This window comes from Bos mutus, chromosome 15 (assembly GCF_027580195.1).
Source record: "Bos mutus isolate GX-2022 chromosome 15, NWIPB_WYAK_1.1, whole genome shotgun sequence".
Lineage (NCBI taxonomy): Eukaryota > Metazoa > Chordata > Mammalia > Artiodactyla > Bovidae > Bos > Bos mutus.
Genome location: NC_091631.1, coordinates 20,328,552 through 20,350,286, shown reverse-complemented (window position 1 = coordinate 20,350,286; position 21,735 = coordinate 20,328,552). Strand labels below are relative to the sequence as shown.

The following is a 21,735-nucleotide window of genomic DNA, read 5'->3' as shown; positions in this document are numbered from 1 at the left end:
CAGCAAAGTGAGCCTGTGAGCCCAGGAAGTGACAAGAGAGAGCAGACATTCGTGGATACCTTTGTGATCAGCCATAGGGTTGATGGCCTTATCTGGCTCCCACTGCTCTCTTTACTGCTTGAGAAACTCCACTTTATGACGGAAACAGAGGCATGAAGGACAATATTGGGGTCCACCTATACCATGAAAAGAAACAGGTTTTTAACTTATAGCTGAAAGTCAAACTTCCTCAGCACAGTTACCCAAAATAGATTAATCTTGAACATGTTCGTCATTGAGAAGGTCTCTTTTGAAACAGTACTGCCCAATCCCACTTACTCAATTAAATTAATATTTGTTGAACACCAGCTCTGATACAAAAGGCCGTGGACTGTGTGATATGGAATATTATAAAGTGTTTTCCTGCCCTAAATAAATTTACATACATAGAGACAATAACACACACACGGGCACACATGCACACACGTGCACAATTTCATGTTAAGCTCCATTTGGATGATTAAATACTGCTATAGGATGCAACGGAGAAGGCAAGGGCACCCCACTCCAGTACTCTTGCCTGGAAAATCCCACGGATGGAGGAGCCTTGTAGGCTGCAGTCCATGGGGTCGCTAGGAATCAGACACGACTGAGTGACTTCACTTTCACTTTTCACTTTCATGCATTGGAGAAGGAAATGGCAACCCACTCCAGTGTTCTTGCCTTGAGAATCCCAGGGACGGCGGAGCCTGATGGGCTGCCGTCTATGGGGTCGAACAGAGTCGGACACGACTGAAGCGACTTAGCAGCAGCATAGGATGCAAAGAACGGTAGCCTCATTTCTACAGGAGCAAGAAAAAGTGAAACATCTTGAAAGAGGTAACATCTGGACCAGGTCTTGAAGGATGGAAGCAGTTTGACAAGAATAATGAAGGAAAAAAAGCATTCCAAGCAAAAGCAATTAGTATAATCAATATCTTAGGATTTAACGGAAGACTCAAAAGTTAAATTTGGCCAAACTTAGAAGGGGTCAAGTGTAATGCTATGGAACTAGCTGTCAGTGGGGTTTTCTAGGAGGAGTGACTATAACAGAAGATTTTACAAAGGTTGATCTGGCAAATGCAAACATAATGGATTGCAATAAGAAGAGATCAAAGGCAAGAACAGTTGAGAGTTTGTGCAACTTCTTAAGAATTAAGGGATAGGAGCAGCGCTAGTGATAAAGAACCCGCCTGCCAATGCAGGAGACGTAAGAGATGTGGATTAGATTCCTGGCTTGGGAAGATCCCTGCAGAAGGAAATGGCAACCCACTCCAGTATTTTTGCCTAGAGAATCTCATGGACATGGAAGCCTGGTGGGCTGCAGTCCATGGGGTCGAAAAGAGACAAACACGACGGAAGCGATTAGCATGTTGAGATTTCAGTGATTGTTGCCGGAACGGATGGGAGAGGGTCAACTGGGGAGACACTGCCTCTGTGTCCCATGTGTTTATAAGACGACAAACACCAAAAGTATTGTGCACCTTCTAACATTTCTCACTTAGACTTGATTATCAGTTTAAATGAACAGTCATTCGTGTCATCTGTCACAATTCTACTTCTTCATATTTGTTGCTGCTGTTGTTCAGTCACTCAGTCCTGTTCGTCTCTGTGCGACCCCACAGACTGCAGCACACCAGGTTTTCCTGTCTTTCACCATCTCCCGGAGCTTGCTCAAACTCATGTCCATTGAGTCACTGATGCCATGCAATCATCTCATCCTCTGTTGTCCCCTTCTCCTCCTGCCTTCAATCTTTCCCAGCATCAGGGTCTTTTCCGATGAGTCAGTTCATCGCATCAGGTGGCCAAAGTACTGGAGCTTCAGCTTCAGCATTAGCCCATTCAATGAATATTCAGGACTGATTTTCTTTAGGATTGACTGGTCTGACCTCCTTGCAGTCCAAAAAACTCTCAGGAGTCTTCTCCAACACCACAGTTCAAAAACATCAATTCTTTGGTGCTCAGTCTTCTTCATGGTCCAACTCTCATATCCATATATGACTACTGGAAAAACCATAGCTTTGATTATATGGACCTTTGTCAGCAAAGTAATGTCTCTGCTTTTTTGTTGTTGTTGTTGTTGTTATTTATTTATTTTATTTTATTTTTTAACTTTACAATATTGTATTGGTTTTGCCATATATCAACATAAATCCGCCACAGGTATACACATGTTCCCCATCCTGAACCCTCCTCCCTCCTTCCTCCCCGTACCATCCCTCTGGGTCGTCCCAGTGCACCAGCCCCAAGCATCCAGTATCGTGCATCGAACCTGGACATTGAAAAGAATACATTTGAATCAGTTCTAATGAGGTGGATGAAACTGGAGCCTATTATACAGAGTGAAGTAAGCCAGAAAGAAAAACACCAATACAATATGTCTCTGCTTTTTAATATGCTGTCTAGATTAGTCATAGCTTTTCTTCCAAGGAGCAAGCATCTTTTAATTACATGGCTGAGTCACCATCTGCAGTGATTTTGGAGCCCAAGAAAATAAAGTTTGTTTCCCTATCTATTTTCCATGAAGTGATGGGACCAAAGGCCATGATCTTAGTTTTTTGAATGTTGAGTTTTAAATTAGCTTTTTCATTCTCCTCTTTCACTTTTAGTTAGAAGCTCTTTATTTCCACTTTACTTCCTGCCATAAGGGTGGTGTCATCTGCATATCTGAGCTTATTGATGTTTATCCCAGCAATCTTGATTCCAGCTTGTGCTTCATCCAGTCCAGCATTTCACATGACATACTATGCATATAAGTTAGATAAGCAGGGTGACAATATACAGCCTTGACGTACTCTTTTACCAATTTTGAACCAGTCTGTTGTTCCATGTTCCATATCTTGTTCTAACTGTTGCTTCTTGACCTGCATACAGATTTCTCAGGAGGCAGATAAGGTGATCTAGTATTCCCAACTCTAAGAATTTCCCACAGTTTGTTGTGATCCACACAGTCAAATGCTTCAGTGTAGTCAATGAAGCAGAAGTAGATATTTTTCTGGCATCCTCTTACTTTTTCTATGATCCAGTGGATGTCGGCAATTTGATCTCTGGTTCCTCTGCCTTTTCTAAAACCAGCTTGAACATCTGGAAGTTCTTGGTTCACGTACTGTTGAAGCACAGCTAGGAGAATATTTAGCATTACTTTGCTAGCATGTGAGATGAGTGCAATTGTGTGGTAGTTTGAACATTCTTTGGCCTTGCCTTTCTTTGGGATTGGAATGAAAACTGACCTTTTCCAGTCCTGTGGCCACTGCTGAGTTTTCCAAAATTTCTGGCATATTGAATGCAGTACTTTCACAGCATCATCTTTTAGGATCTGAAATAGCTCAACTGGAATCCATCACCTCCACTAGCTTTGTTTGTAGTGATTCCTAAGGCCCACTTGACTTTGGACTCCAGGATGTCTGGCTCTAGGTGAGTGATCACACCATCGTGGTTATCTGGGTCATGAAGATCTTTTTTGTATAGTTCTTCTGTGTATTCTTGCCACCTCTTCTTAATATCTTCTGCTTCTGTTAGGTCCATACCATTTCTGTCCTTTTTTGTGCCCATCTTTCCATGAAATGTTCCCTTGGTATCTCTATTTTCTTGAAGAGATCTCTAGTCTTTCCCATTCTATTGTTTTCCTCTATTTCTTTGCATTGTTCACTTAGGAAGGCTTTCTTATCTCTTCTTTCTATTCTTTGGAATTCTGCATTCAGATGCAGATCTTTCCTTTTCTCCTTTGCCTTTTCTCATTCTCCTTCATATTTAATAAACTTTACCTCCTACCTATATAATCACTTTCCCTGAAAAAGCATGCTAACTTTAAGTACTAATATTTATTTGTATGGGATTATGAGAATATATCAACTTATGCTTTAAACTTAGTAAATAATATTGCTTCAGTAACAATTTAAATAATTTTCTAATATTGAAATGTCTAACTCTTTGCTAACACTAGATTTTGAGTAGCAAATGTTTTTTTAAAAAACAAAAGTTAAATGATAATTTAAAAGGTGATGTTTTACAAGTGTGAACAGGCAATAACAAAAGGGTATGACTAATACATTTGATAATTATTCTATGATGGACGAAAATGTCATATGACTCATATACATGAAAATAAAAATTTAAAAATATAGTAACCCCATCACATAAGTAGATTTGACTTAGAGTTCTTTGACGATTTATTCCCCAGTTAGCCAGTAGTGACTGAATTCTAGATGGGAATTTCTCACAGTTTCTGAACATTGATAAACTATGTTCTACTAATCCACTCCCCACAGGACTCAGCATTTAAAGTAGCACGCTTAGTCAACCTCCTAACTCCAAGTTGCCATCACACTCAGAACTCTCCTTTGCAATTGGGAAGAAGATTGTTTTGACTGGAATTAGTCAGACAGAAGAACCGTACTGCCAACTGCTTCTTTGTACAGCACCTGCTGTCAGTGCCTAAATTCTTGTTATCTGCACAACATGGTTTAATCTTTTAACAGTTGGTTTATTGGTGAAGAGTGAAGGGGTCCTTTGTGTCTGTCTTGGGTTGGCACCCAGTATTAACACCATGCTGTTCTCTAAGAGATATTTTGCTGGACGGTTCCCAAGTGATTCTACATAGACCAGACAGAGCCAGGCCCACTAACTCAGCTTCATTTAATGTTATTTTTAAAAAAAAGTCCTGCCAATTCGGGGTTCTAATACACTTAAAATTGACAATGGCCATTAAATTCTCTTCATGATGTCACCTACTTTTTCCTTTTTAATTTAATCTGATAGCTTAGCTTTAGACGAAATGTTTAGGAAGGTGGGGGAGACAGATTTTGAAATTCAGAAAGTGCTCTGACAACCTACAACATAATATGCCATATGTGTCTCTGATGTGTGTGTGTGTGTGAGTGTGTACATGTGCACAAGTGCATGCGTGAGCATGTGTATAATAGCACTGATGCTGACACAGGTCTCCAAATATATACCATAACATGTGTAATTAGAAAACCTTTTAAAGTCTTGTTGAGAATCAAAAAAAAAAAAAAATTTTCTTTTATTCTTTTGAATACCTACAAACATAGCTTCCCTTAAGTGACCATTATGATTTTGCTTTTCTGAATAAACTGTGCTGATACAGATGATGCCAGTGATAAAAAATGAGGCATATATGTACTGGGCCAGTTAAAATTTCTTGTTTAATTTTCTTTCCCCAAACTACCAATGAAAGTGGAGTACACTTCAAAATTCCTGTGCAATTTCAAAGTAATAAGGTCTCTTCCTGCAGATCTACTGAGGAACAAGTGTAAGACGATGAAATTTTTTGTGAAAAAGGGAGCTCATAGGCCACAACCTTCATTCTAAAAATATTTTTATTCTAGATAGAATTTTATAAGATTTTTTCCTTTTGATAGTTATTTTAGGACCAAGTTGGGGGCTCAGATGGTAAAGAATCTGCCTGCAATGCAGGAGACCTGGGTTTGATTCCTGGGTTGGGAAGATCCCCTGGAGGAGGAAACAGCAACCCACTCCAGTATTCTTACCAGGACAATCGTATGGACAGAGAATCCTAGCAGGCTACAGTCCAAGGAGTTGCAGAGTTGGACATGACTGAGTGACTAACACTTTAACATTAAATAATTTACTATACAAATTAAAATCACACCTACAAAAAATGTTCTAAAATCTCTTTCCTCATCCCCTTGATATTCATACTTATTGTTTTCATTCTCTAAATCTATAAACTGATCAATCCACCTACCTCTAAGACCAAGAACTAGAAAAACTGAAAAGCAGAAATATTAGTGAGCTCATAATTATGCTGTGGTATTGGAGAAGACTCTTGAGAGTCCCTTAGACTGCAAGGAGATTAAACCAGTCAATCTTAAAGGAAATCAACGTTGAATATACACTGGAAGGACTGATGCTGAAGCTGAAGCTCCAGTACTTTGGCCACCTGATGTGAAGAGCCAACTCATCTGAAAAGACCCTGTTGCTGGGAAAGATTGAAGGCAGGAGGAGAAGGGGGTGACAGAGGATGAGATGGTTGGATAGCATCATCGACTCAATGAACATGAGTTTGAGCAAACTCCAGGAGATAGTAAAAGACAGGGAAGCCTGGCTTGCTGCAGTCCATGGGGTTGTAAAGAGTTGGACATGACTGAGCAATGGAACAACAACATAATTATGAAACTGAACAACCAAAATATCTAGTATTTAGGTGTGCAGTCCTCAATAGATTCCAGCTATAGGTCTAAAAATAAGGAAGGGATTTGGAATTTCATTAAAAGTCCAGTATCCCATTCTAAGGGCAATAAATTCAAAATTGAGATTAAAAATTGCATTTTCTCCAGTATAAATTATCTGAAAAAATATTATTTATTGATGACTTGCTCTCCAAAGAAATAGGACAGTAAAGAATTGTCTACCTTTTCCTAGCCTCTTTTTTGACATATAGAATAATATATTCTTCTGGCATCCATGATTGTTGAATTTACAAGTAAACTTATAATCAACATGCCATAATTCTAAAATCATAACTTGGTGTTTTGCTTACTGTTTCTATACTAGTAATTGTTTCTAATGTTCTGCTGATGTCTGATCATACCAAAAGGCTAGGATCAAAATCAGTTTCCTTGTCTTTTTGACAGAATATGCTGCTGCTGCTAAGTCGTTTCAGTCGTGTCCGACTCTGTGCAACCCCACAGACGGCGGCCCACCAGGCTCCCCCATCCCTGGGATTCTCCAGGCAAGAACACTGGAGTGGGTTGCCATTTCCTTCTCCATTGACAGAATATAAGACCTGCCAAATGCTGGAGTGTATTTTTCTGCTATGTTTTCCCATAAATAAGCTATTCTTCTCAGGAATATTTTTTTTATTAACTACCATGAAGTTTGTATCTCATCCATTTCATGGAAACATATAAGTATATTGCCCTTAAACTAGTGCAATCAAAAAGTGTTGCCAACTTAAGTAACAATAGAACTGTTGAAAGATGTTTTCACCGGAATTCTCCATGTGTAGTAGATTTCAAATCTTTTTTTGAAATGGATAAAAGAGCAACAGGTTGTAATTGTCAGCATTATATCTGCCTTCCACATTACTAATAGGGATTACATGTTCCAAATTTTTCTCTGTAGGAAAGGTTTTACTTGTCAATACGAGATTTAAAAGAACAGTCGGGGTTGGGCACTGATACCTCTATCTCAAGCCAATTTGAAAACGTATGCAGCAAGAGTATCGGCTTTTGCCTCCCTCCTCTCTATCCCTGTTGTAATCCTCTTAGTGTCCTCCTTTACTGTGATGAGCATCAAGATTCTACAATAAAATGCCCTCTAGATACCCATGACCTCTGCCTGAATCTCTCTTAAAAGTGCTCCTTTTCAAGTTATTAAATTGCTATTTCCAATGCACTGATCACCTCTGTATATAACTGGAGACATTTTTCTGAAAGGATTTCAAAGGTTTCACAGCTAAGGGAAACTTTCTTTGAAAGTGTCTCTTTACTATCCAGTTTATCACTATTTTGACTGAGCTGAAATTTTATTCAAAACCAATTTCTTCTTCTAAAAATACAGTAGTGTACAAACTTGCAGGATGAGGTCTTTTCTCACTTTCACTAAATCATTAGAACAAATTAATAGTGATAAAATAACTATTGGTTTTTATTTTCTCATTTTTCAACATTACAAAATATAGTTTTCTTTCAAAGTTCTACTTGGGTTTAAAATCAAAGAGAGAGGCCTTTCTAGTTCTTTTCCTCTGACATTTCCTCTTCACTATCCTTTTTTTCCCCCTCAGGTTTGACCTGGTTTCTATTGAATGAGTTAATTAACTAGAGAAATCAGTTCCACTCAGCTAACTCTGAGCACCTAGATACTATAGCAGAGACAAGAATGATCAGAATGCTCTTTGGTTCTAAAAATTTCTAATCTGCAAGGCAGGGGTAGGAGGATAAGATAAAGATCTCCCAAGATATCTTCCTAACACAGGATCAAATCACATCTGCCTCTGCTTGAATGTTTCCAATGGCTCTGTATTTTCTACAGAACAACATCCATTTGAATGAAGATCCTTTATGATATGATACCAATAATCTCAGTGGAATCTACCATTTTGTTCTACTCTAATGTGAGCTAAAATATGCCCAAACTTGGAACAATGATTGACTTCAAATCATCAAAAAATGTTGCAAGAGGAACAGAACAGAGTCAGTGTCATTATAAAGGGTATAGAATGGATGCAGCAGGGGTATCAAGGTCAGAAACATCATATCTGGTTTGGGGGTGGGGTTGCGGTAAAGAAAGATTTTATGAAGCAGGCACAAATCAGATAAGGCTAGAATGATGGGCAGGATTTCAATAAGCATCAGTTGAATGCCAACTATATGCCAGTACCATGCTAGGATATGGCATAAGGGTGTCAGAGAAGGTGGGGGTTGGTGACAAAGAAAGAAAGGTTGAATTCCAGGCAGAGGGATTCATGTGGGCATAATAACAGAAATCATGGACTCAGAAAACAACAAATGAACAATTTAGCTTGGCTAACACACAAAGAACATATTAGAGAATAGTGAGCCTTAAAAGAGATTATGGCTAAATTTAAAAAATCATTCATGAAAACGTATTGTGTACCTGCTCTATATCCAAGACTTTGTTCCAGCACTCATGAACGCATAGATGAGTAAGACATAAAATCTGTATCCAAAGAATTATCAGTTTAGTGGAAGAGAAAGACACAAAAGCAAGTGCCTTTACCAAAACACAAACTCTAAGAACAATTTTCAAAGTGTGAAAAGGAGTTCTGGGGTCACAAAATATAACTTGAAGTTAAATTTCTCTGGAGGATCTGAGAAGGCTTCATGGATAAAGAAGAAATTGAAGAAAGCCTTAAAAAGTAAATAGTAATGGAGGGATTGTATCCTAGCAAAGAACAACACATGGAATGGCACAAGTAAACCGAAGTGTAAATCATGTAGGGGACTCCGTTTATTAGCTCCGACTGTACGGTCAGGTACACAAAGATCAAGAAACGGAGAGGATTGAAAAGACAAAGTGGGGGAAGACTGGAGATGAATCATGGAGATCAATGAAGGCCAGATGATGATATGAATAATAGGCAATGGTTAGGTATATAAGTTTTTGAGAAAATAAAGCTACAGCAAAAAAAAAAAAAAAAAAAAAAAAGAATGCCAACAGGATCAGAGAACTATGGCAAATAAACCTTAATGTCACTGAATATAAAATACAAAATGCATTAATTCTTAGGACACCATTCAACTTACATTTATTTTCTAAATTTGCTCAGAAACAGGACTAGAAATAATTGTTTATTTTACTCTAGCTTTACAATTATACAATTTAGCTTCACATATACCTTGAAACAACTAACGTTTTTGGTATAAATTTTGACATAAAAGACTGAATGAGCAACATGGAGAAATTGAAAAACAGCAGGTTGGGACAATGTGTCTTTTGCATTATCTCTCACAAAGAAAGGGCCCAAACTAGTTAACAAGAAGCCCTGCTTTCTCTGAGCGTCTCTGTCTCTGTGGGTACTTTTTGGTTTTGATTTCACGAATTCAATGGCAACCCACTCCAGTACTCTTGCCTGGAAAATCCCATGGGCAGAGGAGCCTGGTAGGCTGCAGTCCATGGGGTCGCTAAGAGTTGGACACGACTGAGCAACTTCACTTTCACTTTTCACTTTCACGCATTGGAGAAGGAAATGGCAACCTACTCCAGTGTTCTTGCCTGGAGAATCCCAGGGACAGGGGCCTGCTGGGCTGCCGTCTGTGGGGTCGCACAGAGTCGGACACGACTGGAGCGACTTAGCAGCAGCAGCAGTATGCAGCTGAAATGAACAACCCTACGTAACTCAACCAACTGAGAAAAAGAAAAGAGTTACTCCTTCTTTAGAGACAGGAGTAATTAATAATAATTAATTACAAATAATTATAAAATGTGTTTCATAGCTCACAGGCAGAAAAAATTCTTTACTGAAAGATAAATTTCTAAAGTAAATTAATGAAGAGACCTTCTGGATTGTGTTATAAGTACAGCTTTCTGAAGAACTTGTGCTACTTAGATACATTGACCCATAGAAAATATAGATCAGATTCTAGAGTATAAAGATATGAGCCATCTTAAAGAATTTCTTAAACAAATGCAACTTATTAATGTAGTTGGTATAAAGAAAATATGCTGAACAATTATACTTAAATGATGTAATACAAGTAGAATATTTCTTAGGTAGAAATGATACATATTGGTACAGTTTTTTTTCTTCTTCCTGTTCTTTTTCAAATTCTTTTCCCATTCAGGTTATTACAGAACATTGAGCAGAGTTCCCTGTACTATACAGTATGTCTTTGTTGGTCACTTATTTTAAATATAGCAGTGTATACATGTCGATGTCAAACTCCCACCTTACCCCTTCCTCTAACCCTTCTCAATATTGGTTCAGTTTCAAAGTGCTTAAGTAACGGGGTGGCACTAGTGGTAAATAAAGAACCTGCCTGCCAATGCAGAAGAACATAAGAGACACAGGTTCAATCCCTGGGTTGGGAAGATCCCCTGGAGGAGGGCATGGCCTCCCATTCCAGTAATCTTGCCTGGAGAATCCCATGGACAGAGGAGCCTGGTGGGCTACAGTCCATGGGGTCTCAAAGATTCAGACAGGACTGAAGCGACTTCACATGCATGCACGCAGAGCATAATACTTGCCCCTAACATTTGTAAAATAATTTACAGTTTTCCAAAATTTCACAAATATCTACCCAGTCACCACGTATTGACTGAGTGTCCAATACATAAAATATTCTTATCAAGAACAACAAATAATTCTGACCTTGTTCTGTAGGAAACTGTTCTCCATGTCCACCTTTTCAAATTGATCAGGTACCTGTTGACTGGTGTCACTGAAGTTATTTGGAAATCCCTCACAAATGTCCCAACTAAGAAAACAAAATATGTAATTGTTCTTATTAGAATAAAATGAGTTTTAGCACTCTTTAACCTATTAGTATGATAATTTATACATCTTACTCTTCTAGTGAGAGAAAAACCAATGTATAGTCTATAATCTTTCTAAACAGTAATTTATAAAGTATCCTGGTAGCTATAATTGGGAAAAGGAAGGCTTTAAATTTTTTCCTTGCTATTATTTATGATATTGGGGGGACCCAATGCCTAGTTAATTATTAACATAACAAAGAAACAAAAAAATTTTTAATCTTACAGAATCACTCACAGTGGAGATCATCTTCATTGTTAAAGTTATCGTAAATATACTGATCTATAATAATAAAGCATGCTTTTATATTTATAATGTTTGTATACAGAATATTAGCTTGGTATTTTTAAGAGAGCCTTTTAAAAGGCAGCACAGTCTAGAGAGTACATAGATGAATCACAAACTAGAGGGGCTGGCTTCATTCTTAACTCAGCCAAATTACTTATTTTAATAGTGAGTCCATTCTTACCCTAAAGAAAGTTGCGGCTCAACACTGCTATGTTAAGATATACCATACAGCATGCTATTCAACAAAAAGCAGTTCTAGAAATGGTGATGGTAGTTTTCTTTCAATAGTCTGAGAAATATAAGTAAGGGCATGATGACTAAGATCTCAAATGATCCATTTCAGAGTATAGAAAGAAAGTTCAAATGGAATCCAAAAATTAAGTAAATTATCTTCAAACTAGTTCATGTTCAATAAAGGCAGTTTCACATTTTTATATTTAGGGAATCAGATTTAATTTAAATCCATTCATTAAGGCAGTATTCATTGCACTTGAAGAAGTAAAATAAAGAAGCAATACATAAATTAAAAATTAAACTCATAGCTAAAAACCAAAGGGAAAGGCAAATTTAACAGCTTAGAGAAAGATTATTACACATGAAATAAATCTTCTCATAAATGAAAATGCTTTTAATAAAGAGTGTTGAGTTATTTTCTATCCATAAAGAGAAAGAAAACAAGGCAGAACATTATAATCTTGTCTAGAAACTGCAGGCAGCCACTGGGGGATAGAGAAGATCAAAGGGTCTGTCTTTTTAGACATACTTAGCAATAGGTTGTTGGAGAAGGAAATGGCAACCCACTCCAGTATTCTTGCCTGGAGAATCCCAGGGACAGAGGAGCCCGGTGGGCTGCCATCTATAGGGTTGCACAGAGTCGGACACAACTGAAGTGACTTAGCAGCAGCAGCAGCAATAGGTTGACATTAGCTCGACTGACTGACCTCATCAGACTGCTTTTGGTTCTCTAGATCTGTCCTCTATTTCAGCTTTTTCACCACTATATTAAAGAAAGTTGTAACTGGTTAAATTACAAAATATCAAAGTTAGATGGGACTTTACAGATAGGTCACCTAATCCAACATAGTGTCAGCATCGTGGTATCCAATATGGTAGCCACAAGCCACATATGCCTACTTAAATTAAAATTGGTTTAACAAAATTTAAAATTCAGTTTCTCAGTCACACTAGTCATATTTCAAGTGCTCATTGGCCACAAATTCTGATTCCATCATCATAGAAAGTACTACTAGGCAGTGCTAGGTAGTGGTTATCTATCTCAGTTCTTAAGAAAGACAACCTGGGTTAGAATCCTCGCACAAGTCGTGTGGCTAGGAAAATGCCGTTCTGTGCCTCAGTTTCTGCCTCTATAAAAATGGAGTAATAATAGCCTAATAAGCAATGGCACCCCACTCCAGTACTTTTGCCTGGAAAATCCCACGGACGGAGGAGCCTGGTAGGCTGCAGTCCATGGGGTCGCTAGAGTCAGACAAGACTGAGCGACTTCACTTTCACTTTTCACTTTCATGCATTGGAGAAGGAAATGCATGCCTATGGAGTCACACAGAGTCGGATACGACTGAAGCGACTTAGCAGCAGCAGGATTAAAATAATTATTTTGCAGATTAAATATGCTCTCATCCAATTCATTTATTAATAGAACCGTGCCTGGCCTATGGTCAACAATCAGTAACTGCTGGGTTTTATCATTAACCCATAGGAAATTGATACCTGTCTGCTCATGGACAATCACGAGTAGATACGGGTCCAGTGCCTGGATCTAACTCCCGCTCTTCTGCGCACTATGCCTCTAGGATAGTGCTTTCATCTCTAACTTATCATCATCAAATGAGATGCTTAAATATGAACACTCACATAAAAGAACTCATTATTTACTATTTTAATAATTCCATTTAAAATTGTTAGTCTAAAAAAATCCCCTGCAAACAGTTTTTACATTTCAAATAAAATCATTAACTTTGCAAAGCAGAAGACTATACTCTGCTCATTGTCCCATGTGTTTTCTAAAACTCCAGGGAACTTAATGGCAAGTCTTCAACAGCTCATGATATCATGAAATAAGTCAATAAAATAAATGATTGTTTATTTAAGATGATTTAAGTAACATCTTTTAGTGTTTAAATCTCTCACTCTGGGAAAACTGAATTAGGCGATTCAGATTGCTTAACCAAGAACTTGTTAATTTACTTGTCACATCCAGGTAGCAGAAGGGCATTAGGGTCCAAGAAGGTTTTATATACAACTGTAATGCCACCTCTGGCGAATGCAGTCACCTGGTCAAAAGTCAAACCCAAAACAGGGTTCAGTGGAGATCTGGAAAATGGAAAAACAAAAATCAAATATATCTGTAAAATTATACAAACTCTAAACTTTGAGTATAAATAGTCAATAAAACATGCATTCCCATGTCAAATAACATCCAGAAATAAGTGAATTTCCTACTATACAGCCCTATTGTTGGTATTTTATACTGATACCTGACATGCACATTTTAGTTTGATTTATAATATGCCTAGGATAGTTGCAACACATAAATGTTTCAAATGTTGCACATTTAAAAAAATGATTTCAATAATAAAACAAAGCATATAGTTGAGAAAAAGAATCAACTGTCAGCCTTGTAATGTTCATTTTTCATGTATAACTACAATGCAATATACCCATAATAATCTTTGAAGCCTATAATTAAATTAAACTTTCATATTTGGCTACAAACAGCTATGTTTTGTAAGCTCAGTAAATGCTATGCTGACTTGATTTTTCATATTACATACTATTAGGTATATTACTTTAGGTTAATTTAATTATGTAAAAATTAAAATCATGGGAAAAGATCTTAAGTAAAAAGAATGGCAACTATGTCAATTGTGAGCCATTTTGTTTTTGAAATTAGTGACAAACACTGCTATTTACCTTTAGAATCACAGGGCTCTCTCACCTCACCTGTGTAGTATTTCCAAAAATATTTAAACTGAATATAATCATGAGAAAACACTCAGACAAGTCTAGAATGTGAGGCACTATACAAGAAAAGTGTCTGAACTCTTCAAAAAGAAAACCATTATCATGAAAAATAAAACAAAAGATAGGAGAATATTTTAGATTAAAGAGAACTAAAGAAAATAACTAAATGCAACAGATGACGCTTATCTGGATACTGGATTACAAAAAAGCTCTAAAGCATATTTTGGGTAGTTTGATTACATGTTGGATGATATTATATTATTGTTGACTGTGTTAGATATTATAACAGGGACAGAGAAGAACTTTCTGTTCTTTAGTTATATGACCTATAACATTTAGGAGTAAAACTTTAGTGACTGGAGTTAATCCCAAACTGTTCAAAAGTGAGAGAAAGGAGATATAAAAGAGGCAAAAGAAATGCGGCAAAGTCTTTAATTGATGAACTTAGGTAAAGGATATATATAAATCTTCATTGTATCAAGTGTTCTGTGTACTGGACATTTTTCACAATAAAAACAACTAAAGAGCCTAAAGAGAGAAAACAAGTAAAAACAACTAAAGAGAGAAAACAACTAAAGGACTCAAAAGAGAAGCAGATATTGCCAAAATCTTCTGCAAATGAGTAATCAGACCTTGTATATCAACATGTATTAGACACATTAGAATTACTCCCTGAAAATGAATATCATTTTCTTAGTACATATTGTGCATTTTCTCAATATATTTTAAACTAGATGGAAATAACTTTTCTGATATTAATTTGGAAGTTTCAGTAGTAGCAAAATGCTATAATGGTTTCCTAGTGGTTTACACTGGATTCAAAATCAAATATATATGCATATATATTATGCTATTAAAATGGTAATGATATACAAATTACACATTTATAAATTCTACCAGCTATGACTCTCAGTTGATTTTAGAATAGTTCAGATACTTAGCATTTTTTGTTACTCCATAAATATAATCTAGTTAACCAAGAACAAGTGTATGATCATATTAAAATACTGTATAATAGCAAACCTCATTAAAAACATCAAAATTAGTCATTGCTTTCACTTTAATAATGACATTTGAGTAGAAATTATGAGACGTATTTTATTAAAGCTTTTTCTTGTAATTTGAAGAGCTTCCTAAATTATACAAGAATTCTTGCCACTTTAAAATTCATCACTATTCTTATCATTGTAAATATAATTCTCACAATGTAATTATGTTTTGAAATCTGCCTACATAGGAAAAGCGCCATTCCTTACAGGTATTTTTCAGTTTTATAAATTACACAGTATAGATACTATTAAGTATTTTAATTTTATTCCACTGAGACAGATGAAATAGATTTTGCAATATGCTACCTATAACTAATTCTACCAAGGTTTCCCAAAACCCTCATGGATTTCTAAGCAGATTTGACTTTGATTATTAGAATATATAGTAAATCCAATCAGCTCCTAGTTTTCTCTATGCTATTTTATAATTAATATATGCTCAATTACATTCTACAAGCAAAATTATTTCTCTTATTTCTCCTGTTTTGTTTTACAGATAAAGAGCTGAACACAAAACAAAACAAAAAGATTAAAAGTAGGCAAAAAAGTGTGTTTAAGTTTCCTGACAAGCAGTTTTAGAGTTCATCTGGATGTGCCCTGTCAAAATATGCATAAATTTCCAAGATATTCCACACAACAGCTCGGCTCATCAATGCCTGTAGACTGCAGCCTTTTTCTTTTCTCAGAAACGCTGATAATTTTATGCAGGAATTTACCAATCTACAAAAATTTACACAATGCTCAGTAATAACCAGTAATTTTTGTGGAATAATGCAAGGCGCTTTTGAGAAATATAACTTTGATAGGATAGGGCTTACAAGCTTTACCAATTTATCTTTAGCTGTCCTGTCATTGGTGCTTAAAAGGTTAAGACTTTATTTGTGAAAACAGAGAGAGATAGTGGGGAATCATGTTGTCTACAGCTTCATAAATCTTGCTTAAGATCCTTTTCAATTACCATCCATTTCTCCTTTAAAAAGGGACAAAAAAATAGAGGAGTGGAAGCAGGTCAGGGCAGTGTGCGACAACGACAGTGTGATGGGCTTGGGCCCCCTGTGGCGTTTCCATCTGCTATCATTAAGGTGACTACTCAGACATGAACAAATCCCACTTGCTGTGCTGACAGGCAGACTTCAAGAACTATGACAAGGCATTAAGACAGAAAGTCAGAGACAGAGAGGGAGAGAGAGAGATGTCATATCCCACAAACAATACTGCCTCGTTAAAAAAAAAGCCCTGGAATTTTATTGGAAATGAAAATAATTTTTTTTTCCCCCATAGAAGGTGCTACCTGGCTTCTCAACTCTCCTTTTCCATTAGGTTGCCACGGAAAAATTGAGGACAGACAGAATAAACACCTTGCTCCTACCTGTATGCTTTACCATAAGAGACCCAAATTTTTTGCTCATTCTTCAGCGAAAGCAGATTCTTAATTTCTTGACCGTGCTCATCAAAAAGCCGGATTGAAGAAAAATTGAGGCCTGGTGGGTGGATGGAAGAACCTTGAAGTCTTTGATGAATCTTGAGAAGTAACTGGTTGGGTCGGGGTGGGTGGGGAGGGATGAAGAAGGAAAAGAAATAAGGTAAAACGTGAACACCTGTAATAAACTGTCTCTCCTCTGTAACAAAGGAAGTCCAAACAAATGGTAATTAAATTCATATAGAATGTTAAAAGAAGTGTGAAATCACAGCGATGTTTAGCTCAGTGTAAAGTAACAAAATGAGCATGGGCTTTTAACCAGCAGGGGGTGCCACAGGCTTGTGATTGAGCTCTGACCCTTTGGCATGGGGACTGAAAGCAGATGTGACAGTCCTACAGAAAGAGCATTTAGCTTCTACACACGGAAACGGTCCTCTCTGATAAGGGTTATGCTTTCCTTGTCCGAGCTGCACACTCTGTTGGGTCCTTCCAGAGGATGTTCAAGTTTTACAGTCAGCCGTCTCCCGTCCCCGGCTAACCTCAGGTAGCCAACGGCGGAACCATCCACCAGTGACAGGACAGCAAAAATAAACACAACTTTTAGCCTATGTTGCTTCATTTGGAAGACCTCATCCTGGATGTATCAATGAAGCGCTCTGCAGAAGCTTGCCAGGGGCTTCAATAATGAGTGCTTTCAGGTTGTAAATATAATGTAATTGAAGTATGAAATATGAAATGCTATCGTTTAATATTTTAAATAATAGCATTGTCTGTTTGCTTCTGTCTTACATTTGAGATCTCTTGATTATCAAGATATTTCTAACTGAGGGCATATTTCAAATGAAAGTAAATCCAGCTGAACTGTGTTGGGCATGGAATTTTAAAAGATATTTTTCAAAATCACCCGTCACCTTTGTTTGAGTGTTTAGGCCTCTGCTCTCTTCCGTGCTGCGCCCCACACTATCCATCACTCTACTCCCCCCAACCTTCTGTCACAGGCTTCCTTTTTTTCTCTCCCTTGTCAGTTCTTGTGTCTCTCAATTTCTTGTTACTCTATAATCTCGGCAGGGATGCGGATGTAGTTGTAGCCTTTTCTTGCCTGGCTGCTGGTCAGGCTATCTTTTTTGCTCCTTCTATTAATTCCCATTGAACTGAAGGTATATTTGGATGTGCTAAATGCAGAGGCCCAGAGAAAAGGAGAGAAAGTTGAAAGCCTGTCATATATCCCTTCTTTCCTCACCAATTGGTTATAAACTCTTAACCAAATATAAAATATTTTCTTTGACCTGCAACTATATCTATAGAAAGCCTCTAGATTTTGCGTGAATTAGGGATAAATAACCTTATCTCCCCCTGGAGAAGGAAATGGCAACCCACTAGTATTCTTGCCTGGGAAATCCCATGGACAGAGGAGCCTGGTGGGCTGCAGTACATGGGGTCACAAGAGTTGGACATGACTGAGCGACTAAACCACCACCACCACCAGTATCTCTGCTCATTGGAAAATACCCTGTTGCTGGGAGAGACTGAAGGCAAAAGAAGAAGTGGGTGGCAGAGGATGAGATGTTAGATAGTGATGATCACCAACTCAATAGACATGAGTTTGAGCAAGCTCTGGAAGTTGGTGATAGACAGGGAAGCCTGGCATGCTGCAGTCCACAGGGTCACAAAGAATTGGACACAACTGAGCCACTGAACAGAACTGATTCTCTTTATGAGTAGAATAAGTAAAAGCGTTAGAACAATAAAAATCTGTGTTTTGCTTTTTTTTCACTGGAACCACAAACAAGTTTTGGAATCTATGGATTATACTTATAAAGCCCTTACATTTATTTCTGTGTGGTCTCAGCCCTTGAGCTTAATTTTTGTGGCTTTGCTATTATTTCAGAAAACATGTAATGTTGTTCATTTTTTAAATCCCAGTGATTCTGCTTTACAGGCATCATCTTTTTACAGGGCAAGATATGAAAGATTTAAGGCCTGATCCAGGAGAGAAGTACACATAGAACAGGAGTGTGAAGTGGAGAAGAGATATGAACACCTGACCACTTAACAAATGCACTTTCACAGGAGTTGCATTACGATCTCTATTTTCTCAACTTGGCAACACACTGCATTTTAGGTGTTCAAAGATGAGCATTCGACAGCCTATAGGAGGTAAGGCCTCAATGCCTTTCATCTCAAGGTCACTGGTGAGGGCTGGGCTATAGTGACCAAAAATTGTGATAATCTTCACCCGTTTATCTTTAAAGCTATCATCACCAGGCCTTTATAGGATAAAAATTTGTTCAGGGGCCTGAGAGGAGTGTGAAACATCTTAGGCTAGTGATTGAGGCAAGTGTGCATGAAGAGAACAGTTGTCCTTGGGTGTCACAAGGCCTCTCCCACAGAGAACTTTATTATGCCCCTAGATAAAGGTTTCCCCCCAAGTAATCTTGCATATAGAAGCAAATTACAGATCAATTTCAGTGTGCCATTAGCCAACAAAAGCTATCTACAGAATAATATCTTCCTGTGTAATCTAACATAAATGCCATCTTCAATTTTTTATACAAATAAAAATGGGAACTATTCTAATGTTGAAAAAGAGGGATTATAAGTACAGAATTCTGGGAAGGCTTTTGTATCATGGTGATTTCTATAGTCAGGGATGTGACGGTTAATAAAAAAAGACAAGACTCTTTATCCTTCTCTCTCTCTAATCAATCAAGGTAGCACTTCCCATCTCTTCTGAGCTCAGCTAATGATCGGATGATTAACTTTTGTGACTAACTATGAAGTGCAGGTAATGGATACCACCAGGGAGAGGTAGGACTGAGAGTGCTGAACTGAAGGGGAGGAAAAGGAGCAAGTTTCTGAGCAAAGGTCAAGCAACGGAGCCCAGAGCGCTGCTGAGCACTCAGGCGAATAACCCCAATTTGTAAACAACAGGGTATTCAGTGTCCTTTCATGCCAGACAAAGACACAAAGTAAGGACCCTGAGCATGTCGGTTGTGCCTGAGAAACATCCCAATTGTCTGAAAAACAGGCAAAGGTAAGAATGCCTAAGATAAACCATCTGGACTTGCTCAAAATTAGCACAGGCAAAGACCAGGGCAGTGTGTTACCTGCCCAGGGTCTAGGGTTTGGAAATACCCTCCACCCAGAACACACCCTTCACTGGGTATCATGTCACTTCTTTTCAATGTGTGGACAAGAGGGCAATTCCAGAGTCCAGTATAGACAGATTTTCAAATAAAAGCATAATGAAGATTGAGATGCTATTAAGTAAGAGGCCAGGAGTTAATACTATACTAAAGCTGAGAACCTCTGGAATCCACAAGTTAAGTTTGAAATTATGAATCTTTACAGACCAGCAAATCATTGATCTTTTCTAAACAATGGTAAAGATGTAATTGCCTAAATTAACTACAAGTAACTTAGAGGACACTCATAGTCATCAATGGAAAGTCAGTAAACTCACTCTTTCCATCATGCAGCCAGCTTGAGTTGGGCTGTTAGGCTCCAGATCTTTTTTACTGATACAAACAGAGATCTCTCCTGTATCTTTACCATTTTCAAATATCTGAAACATAAGCACATTCAGAATCAAAAAGAAATATATGCACACATAAACATACATATGAATACATATATAAACACAAGCAGTCCTGACTTTGCACAGTACATTGTTGACTGAAAGTCATGCATATGGGAACTGTGTAAAGCAAGGACGGCCTGTATGACCACATGCAAGTAACTGGCAATGAAAATCAACAAGACTAGAACAGTATAAAGGAAGCCCCTTGTTTCTCCTTCTGGTTTCAGTGTCCTTAACCTGACTGGCATTCCCCACAATCTTAAAATAGAAGAAAACACTGACATTAATGGAGGAATCACTGACTACACTGAATACTTCCATGGGGCAAGCGTCAGGGAAAGGTCAGCTGGCAACCAGTTAACTAGCTCATTTTATTCTTTTGAAAAAACATAAAGCCACAAATTGCATGAGGAATGCTTAATTTATATTTAAAATATATCAGTGTTCAGCTCATGTTTTGACTCACTGAACGGAAATCCAACCTGACAAGTTTATTGCATAAAGGTACAGTGAAAGCCATCCATTTTAAGTGCATATATGCAGTAAGTTGCTGAGAACGGAGATAAAATTCAGAACATTGCATTATGCAACACTCAGCTGGAAAAAGAAAATGCTAGCTAACATTTTGGTCAAAAGTATCCAAATAAACCAGTCCCAAAGGAAGGCCCCTCTAGAGTGAACACCATCCTCTGACCACTCTGAGGATCCATGTGGGGTGTGCGATTCACCAAGAAAGAAAGGAAGCAGGCCGGGAGAGACTTGATGAATAATATAAATCCTTGCTTTTTACTGTATTTTTTTCTGAGAAGTTCTTTTATTCTCTTTCTGATAGATTTATCACATCAGAGTAGCCATTTTGTTCATTTCTAGGGCTATCTCCAGAGAAGATAATTTGGGAGAGTATCTTATTTAAAAATAAAGAAAAACCATCTGTTTCACTTTTGAGACAACTTCAGAGTTAATTACTCCTAACCTGATCTAGCAACAGTTAGAACTGGACATGGAACAACAGACTGGTTCCAAATGGGAAAAGGAGTACGCCAAGGCTGTATACTGTCACCCTGCTTATTTAACTTCTATGCAGAGTACATCATGAGAAACGCTGGGCTGGAAGAAGCACAAGCTGGAATCAATATTCCTGGGAGAAATATCAATAACCTCAGATATGCAGATGACACCACCCTTATGGCAGAAAGTGAAGAGGAACTAAAAAGCCTCTTGATTAAAGTGAAAGAGGAGAATGAAAAAGTTGGCTTAAAGCTCAACATTCAGAAAACGAAGATCATGGCATCCGGTCCCATCACTTCATGGGAAATAGATGGGGAAACAGTGGAAACAGTGTCAGACTTCATTTTTGGGGGCTCCAAAATCACTGCAGATGGTGATTGCAGCCATGAAATTCAAAATGCTTAATCCT

The 21,735-nt window shown here is 37.7% G+C and overlaps 1 protein-coding gene across 4 annotated transcripts in view; it reads right to left on the bottom strand.

Moving 5' to 3' along the window:
* Positions 1-21,735, bottom strand: part of DCDC1 (doublecortin domain containing 1) — a 473,661-nt gene that overhangs the window by 208,121 nt on the left and 243,805 nt on the right. For 3 of the 4 annotated variants that reach the window (XM_070383604.1, XM_070383608.1, XM_070383607.1), the window contains 5 exons: positions 20,202-20,303; positions 16,688-16,851; positions 13,493-13,618; positions 10,835-10,940; positions 60-176 (listed from right to left, as the gene is read on the bottom strand). In XM_070383604.1, coding sequence (XP_070239705.1) covers positions 60-176; positions 10,835-10,940; positions 13,493-13,618; positions 16,688-16,851; positions 20,202-20,303 — 615 coding nt within the window. The remainder of the gene's footprint in view (positions 1-59; positions 177-10,834; positions 10,941-13,492; positions 13,619-16,687; positions 16,852-20,201; positions 20,304-21,735) is intronic. The other variant, XM_070383606.1, reaches the window with a different exon arrangement.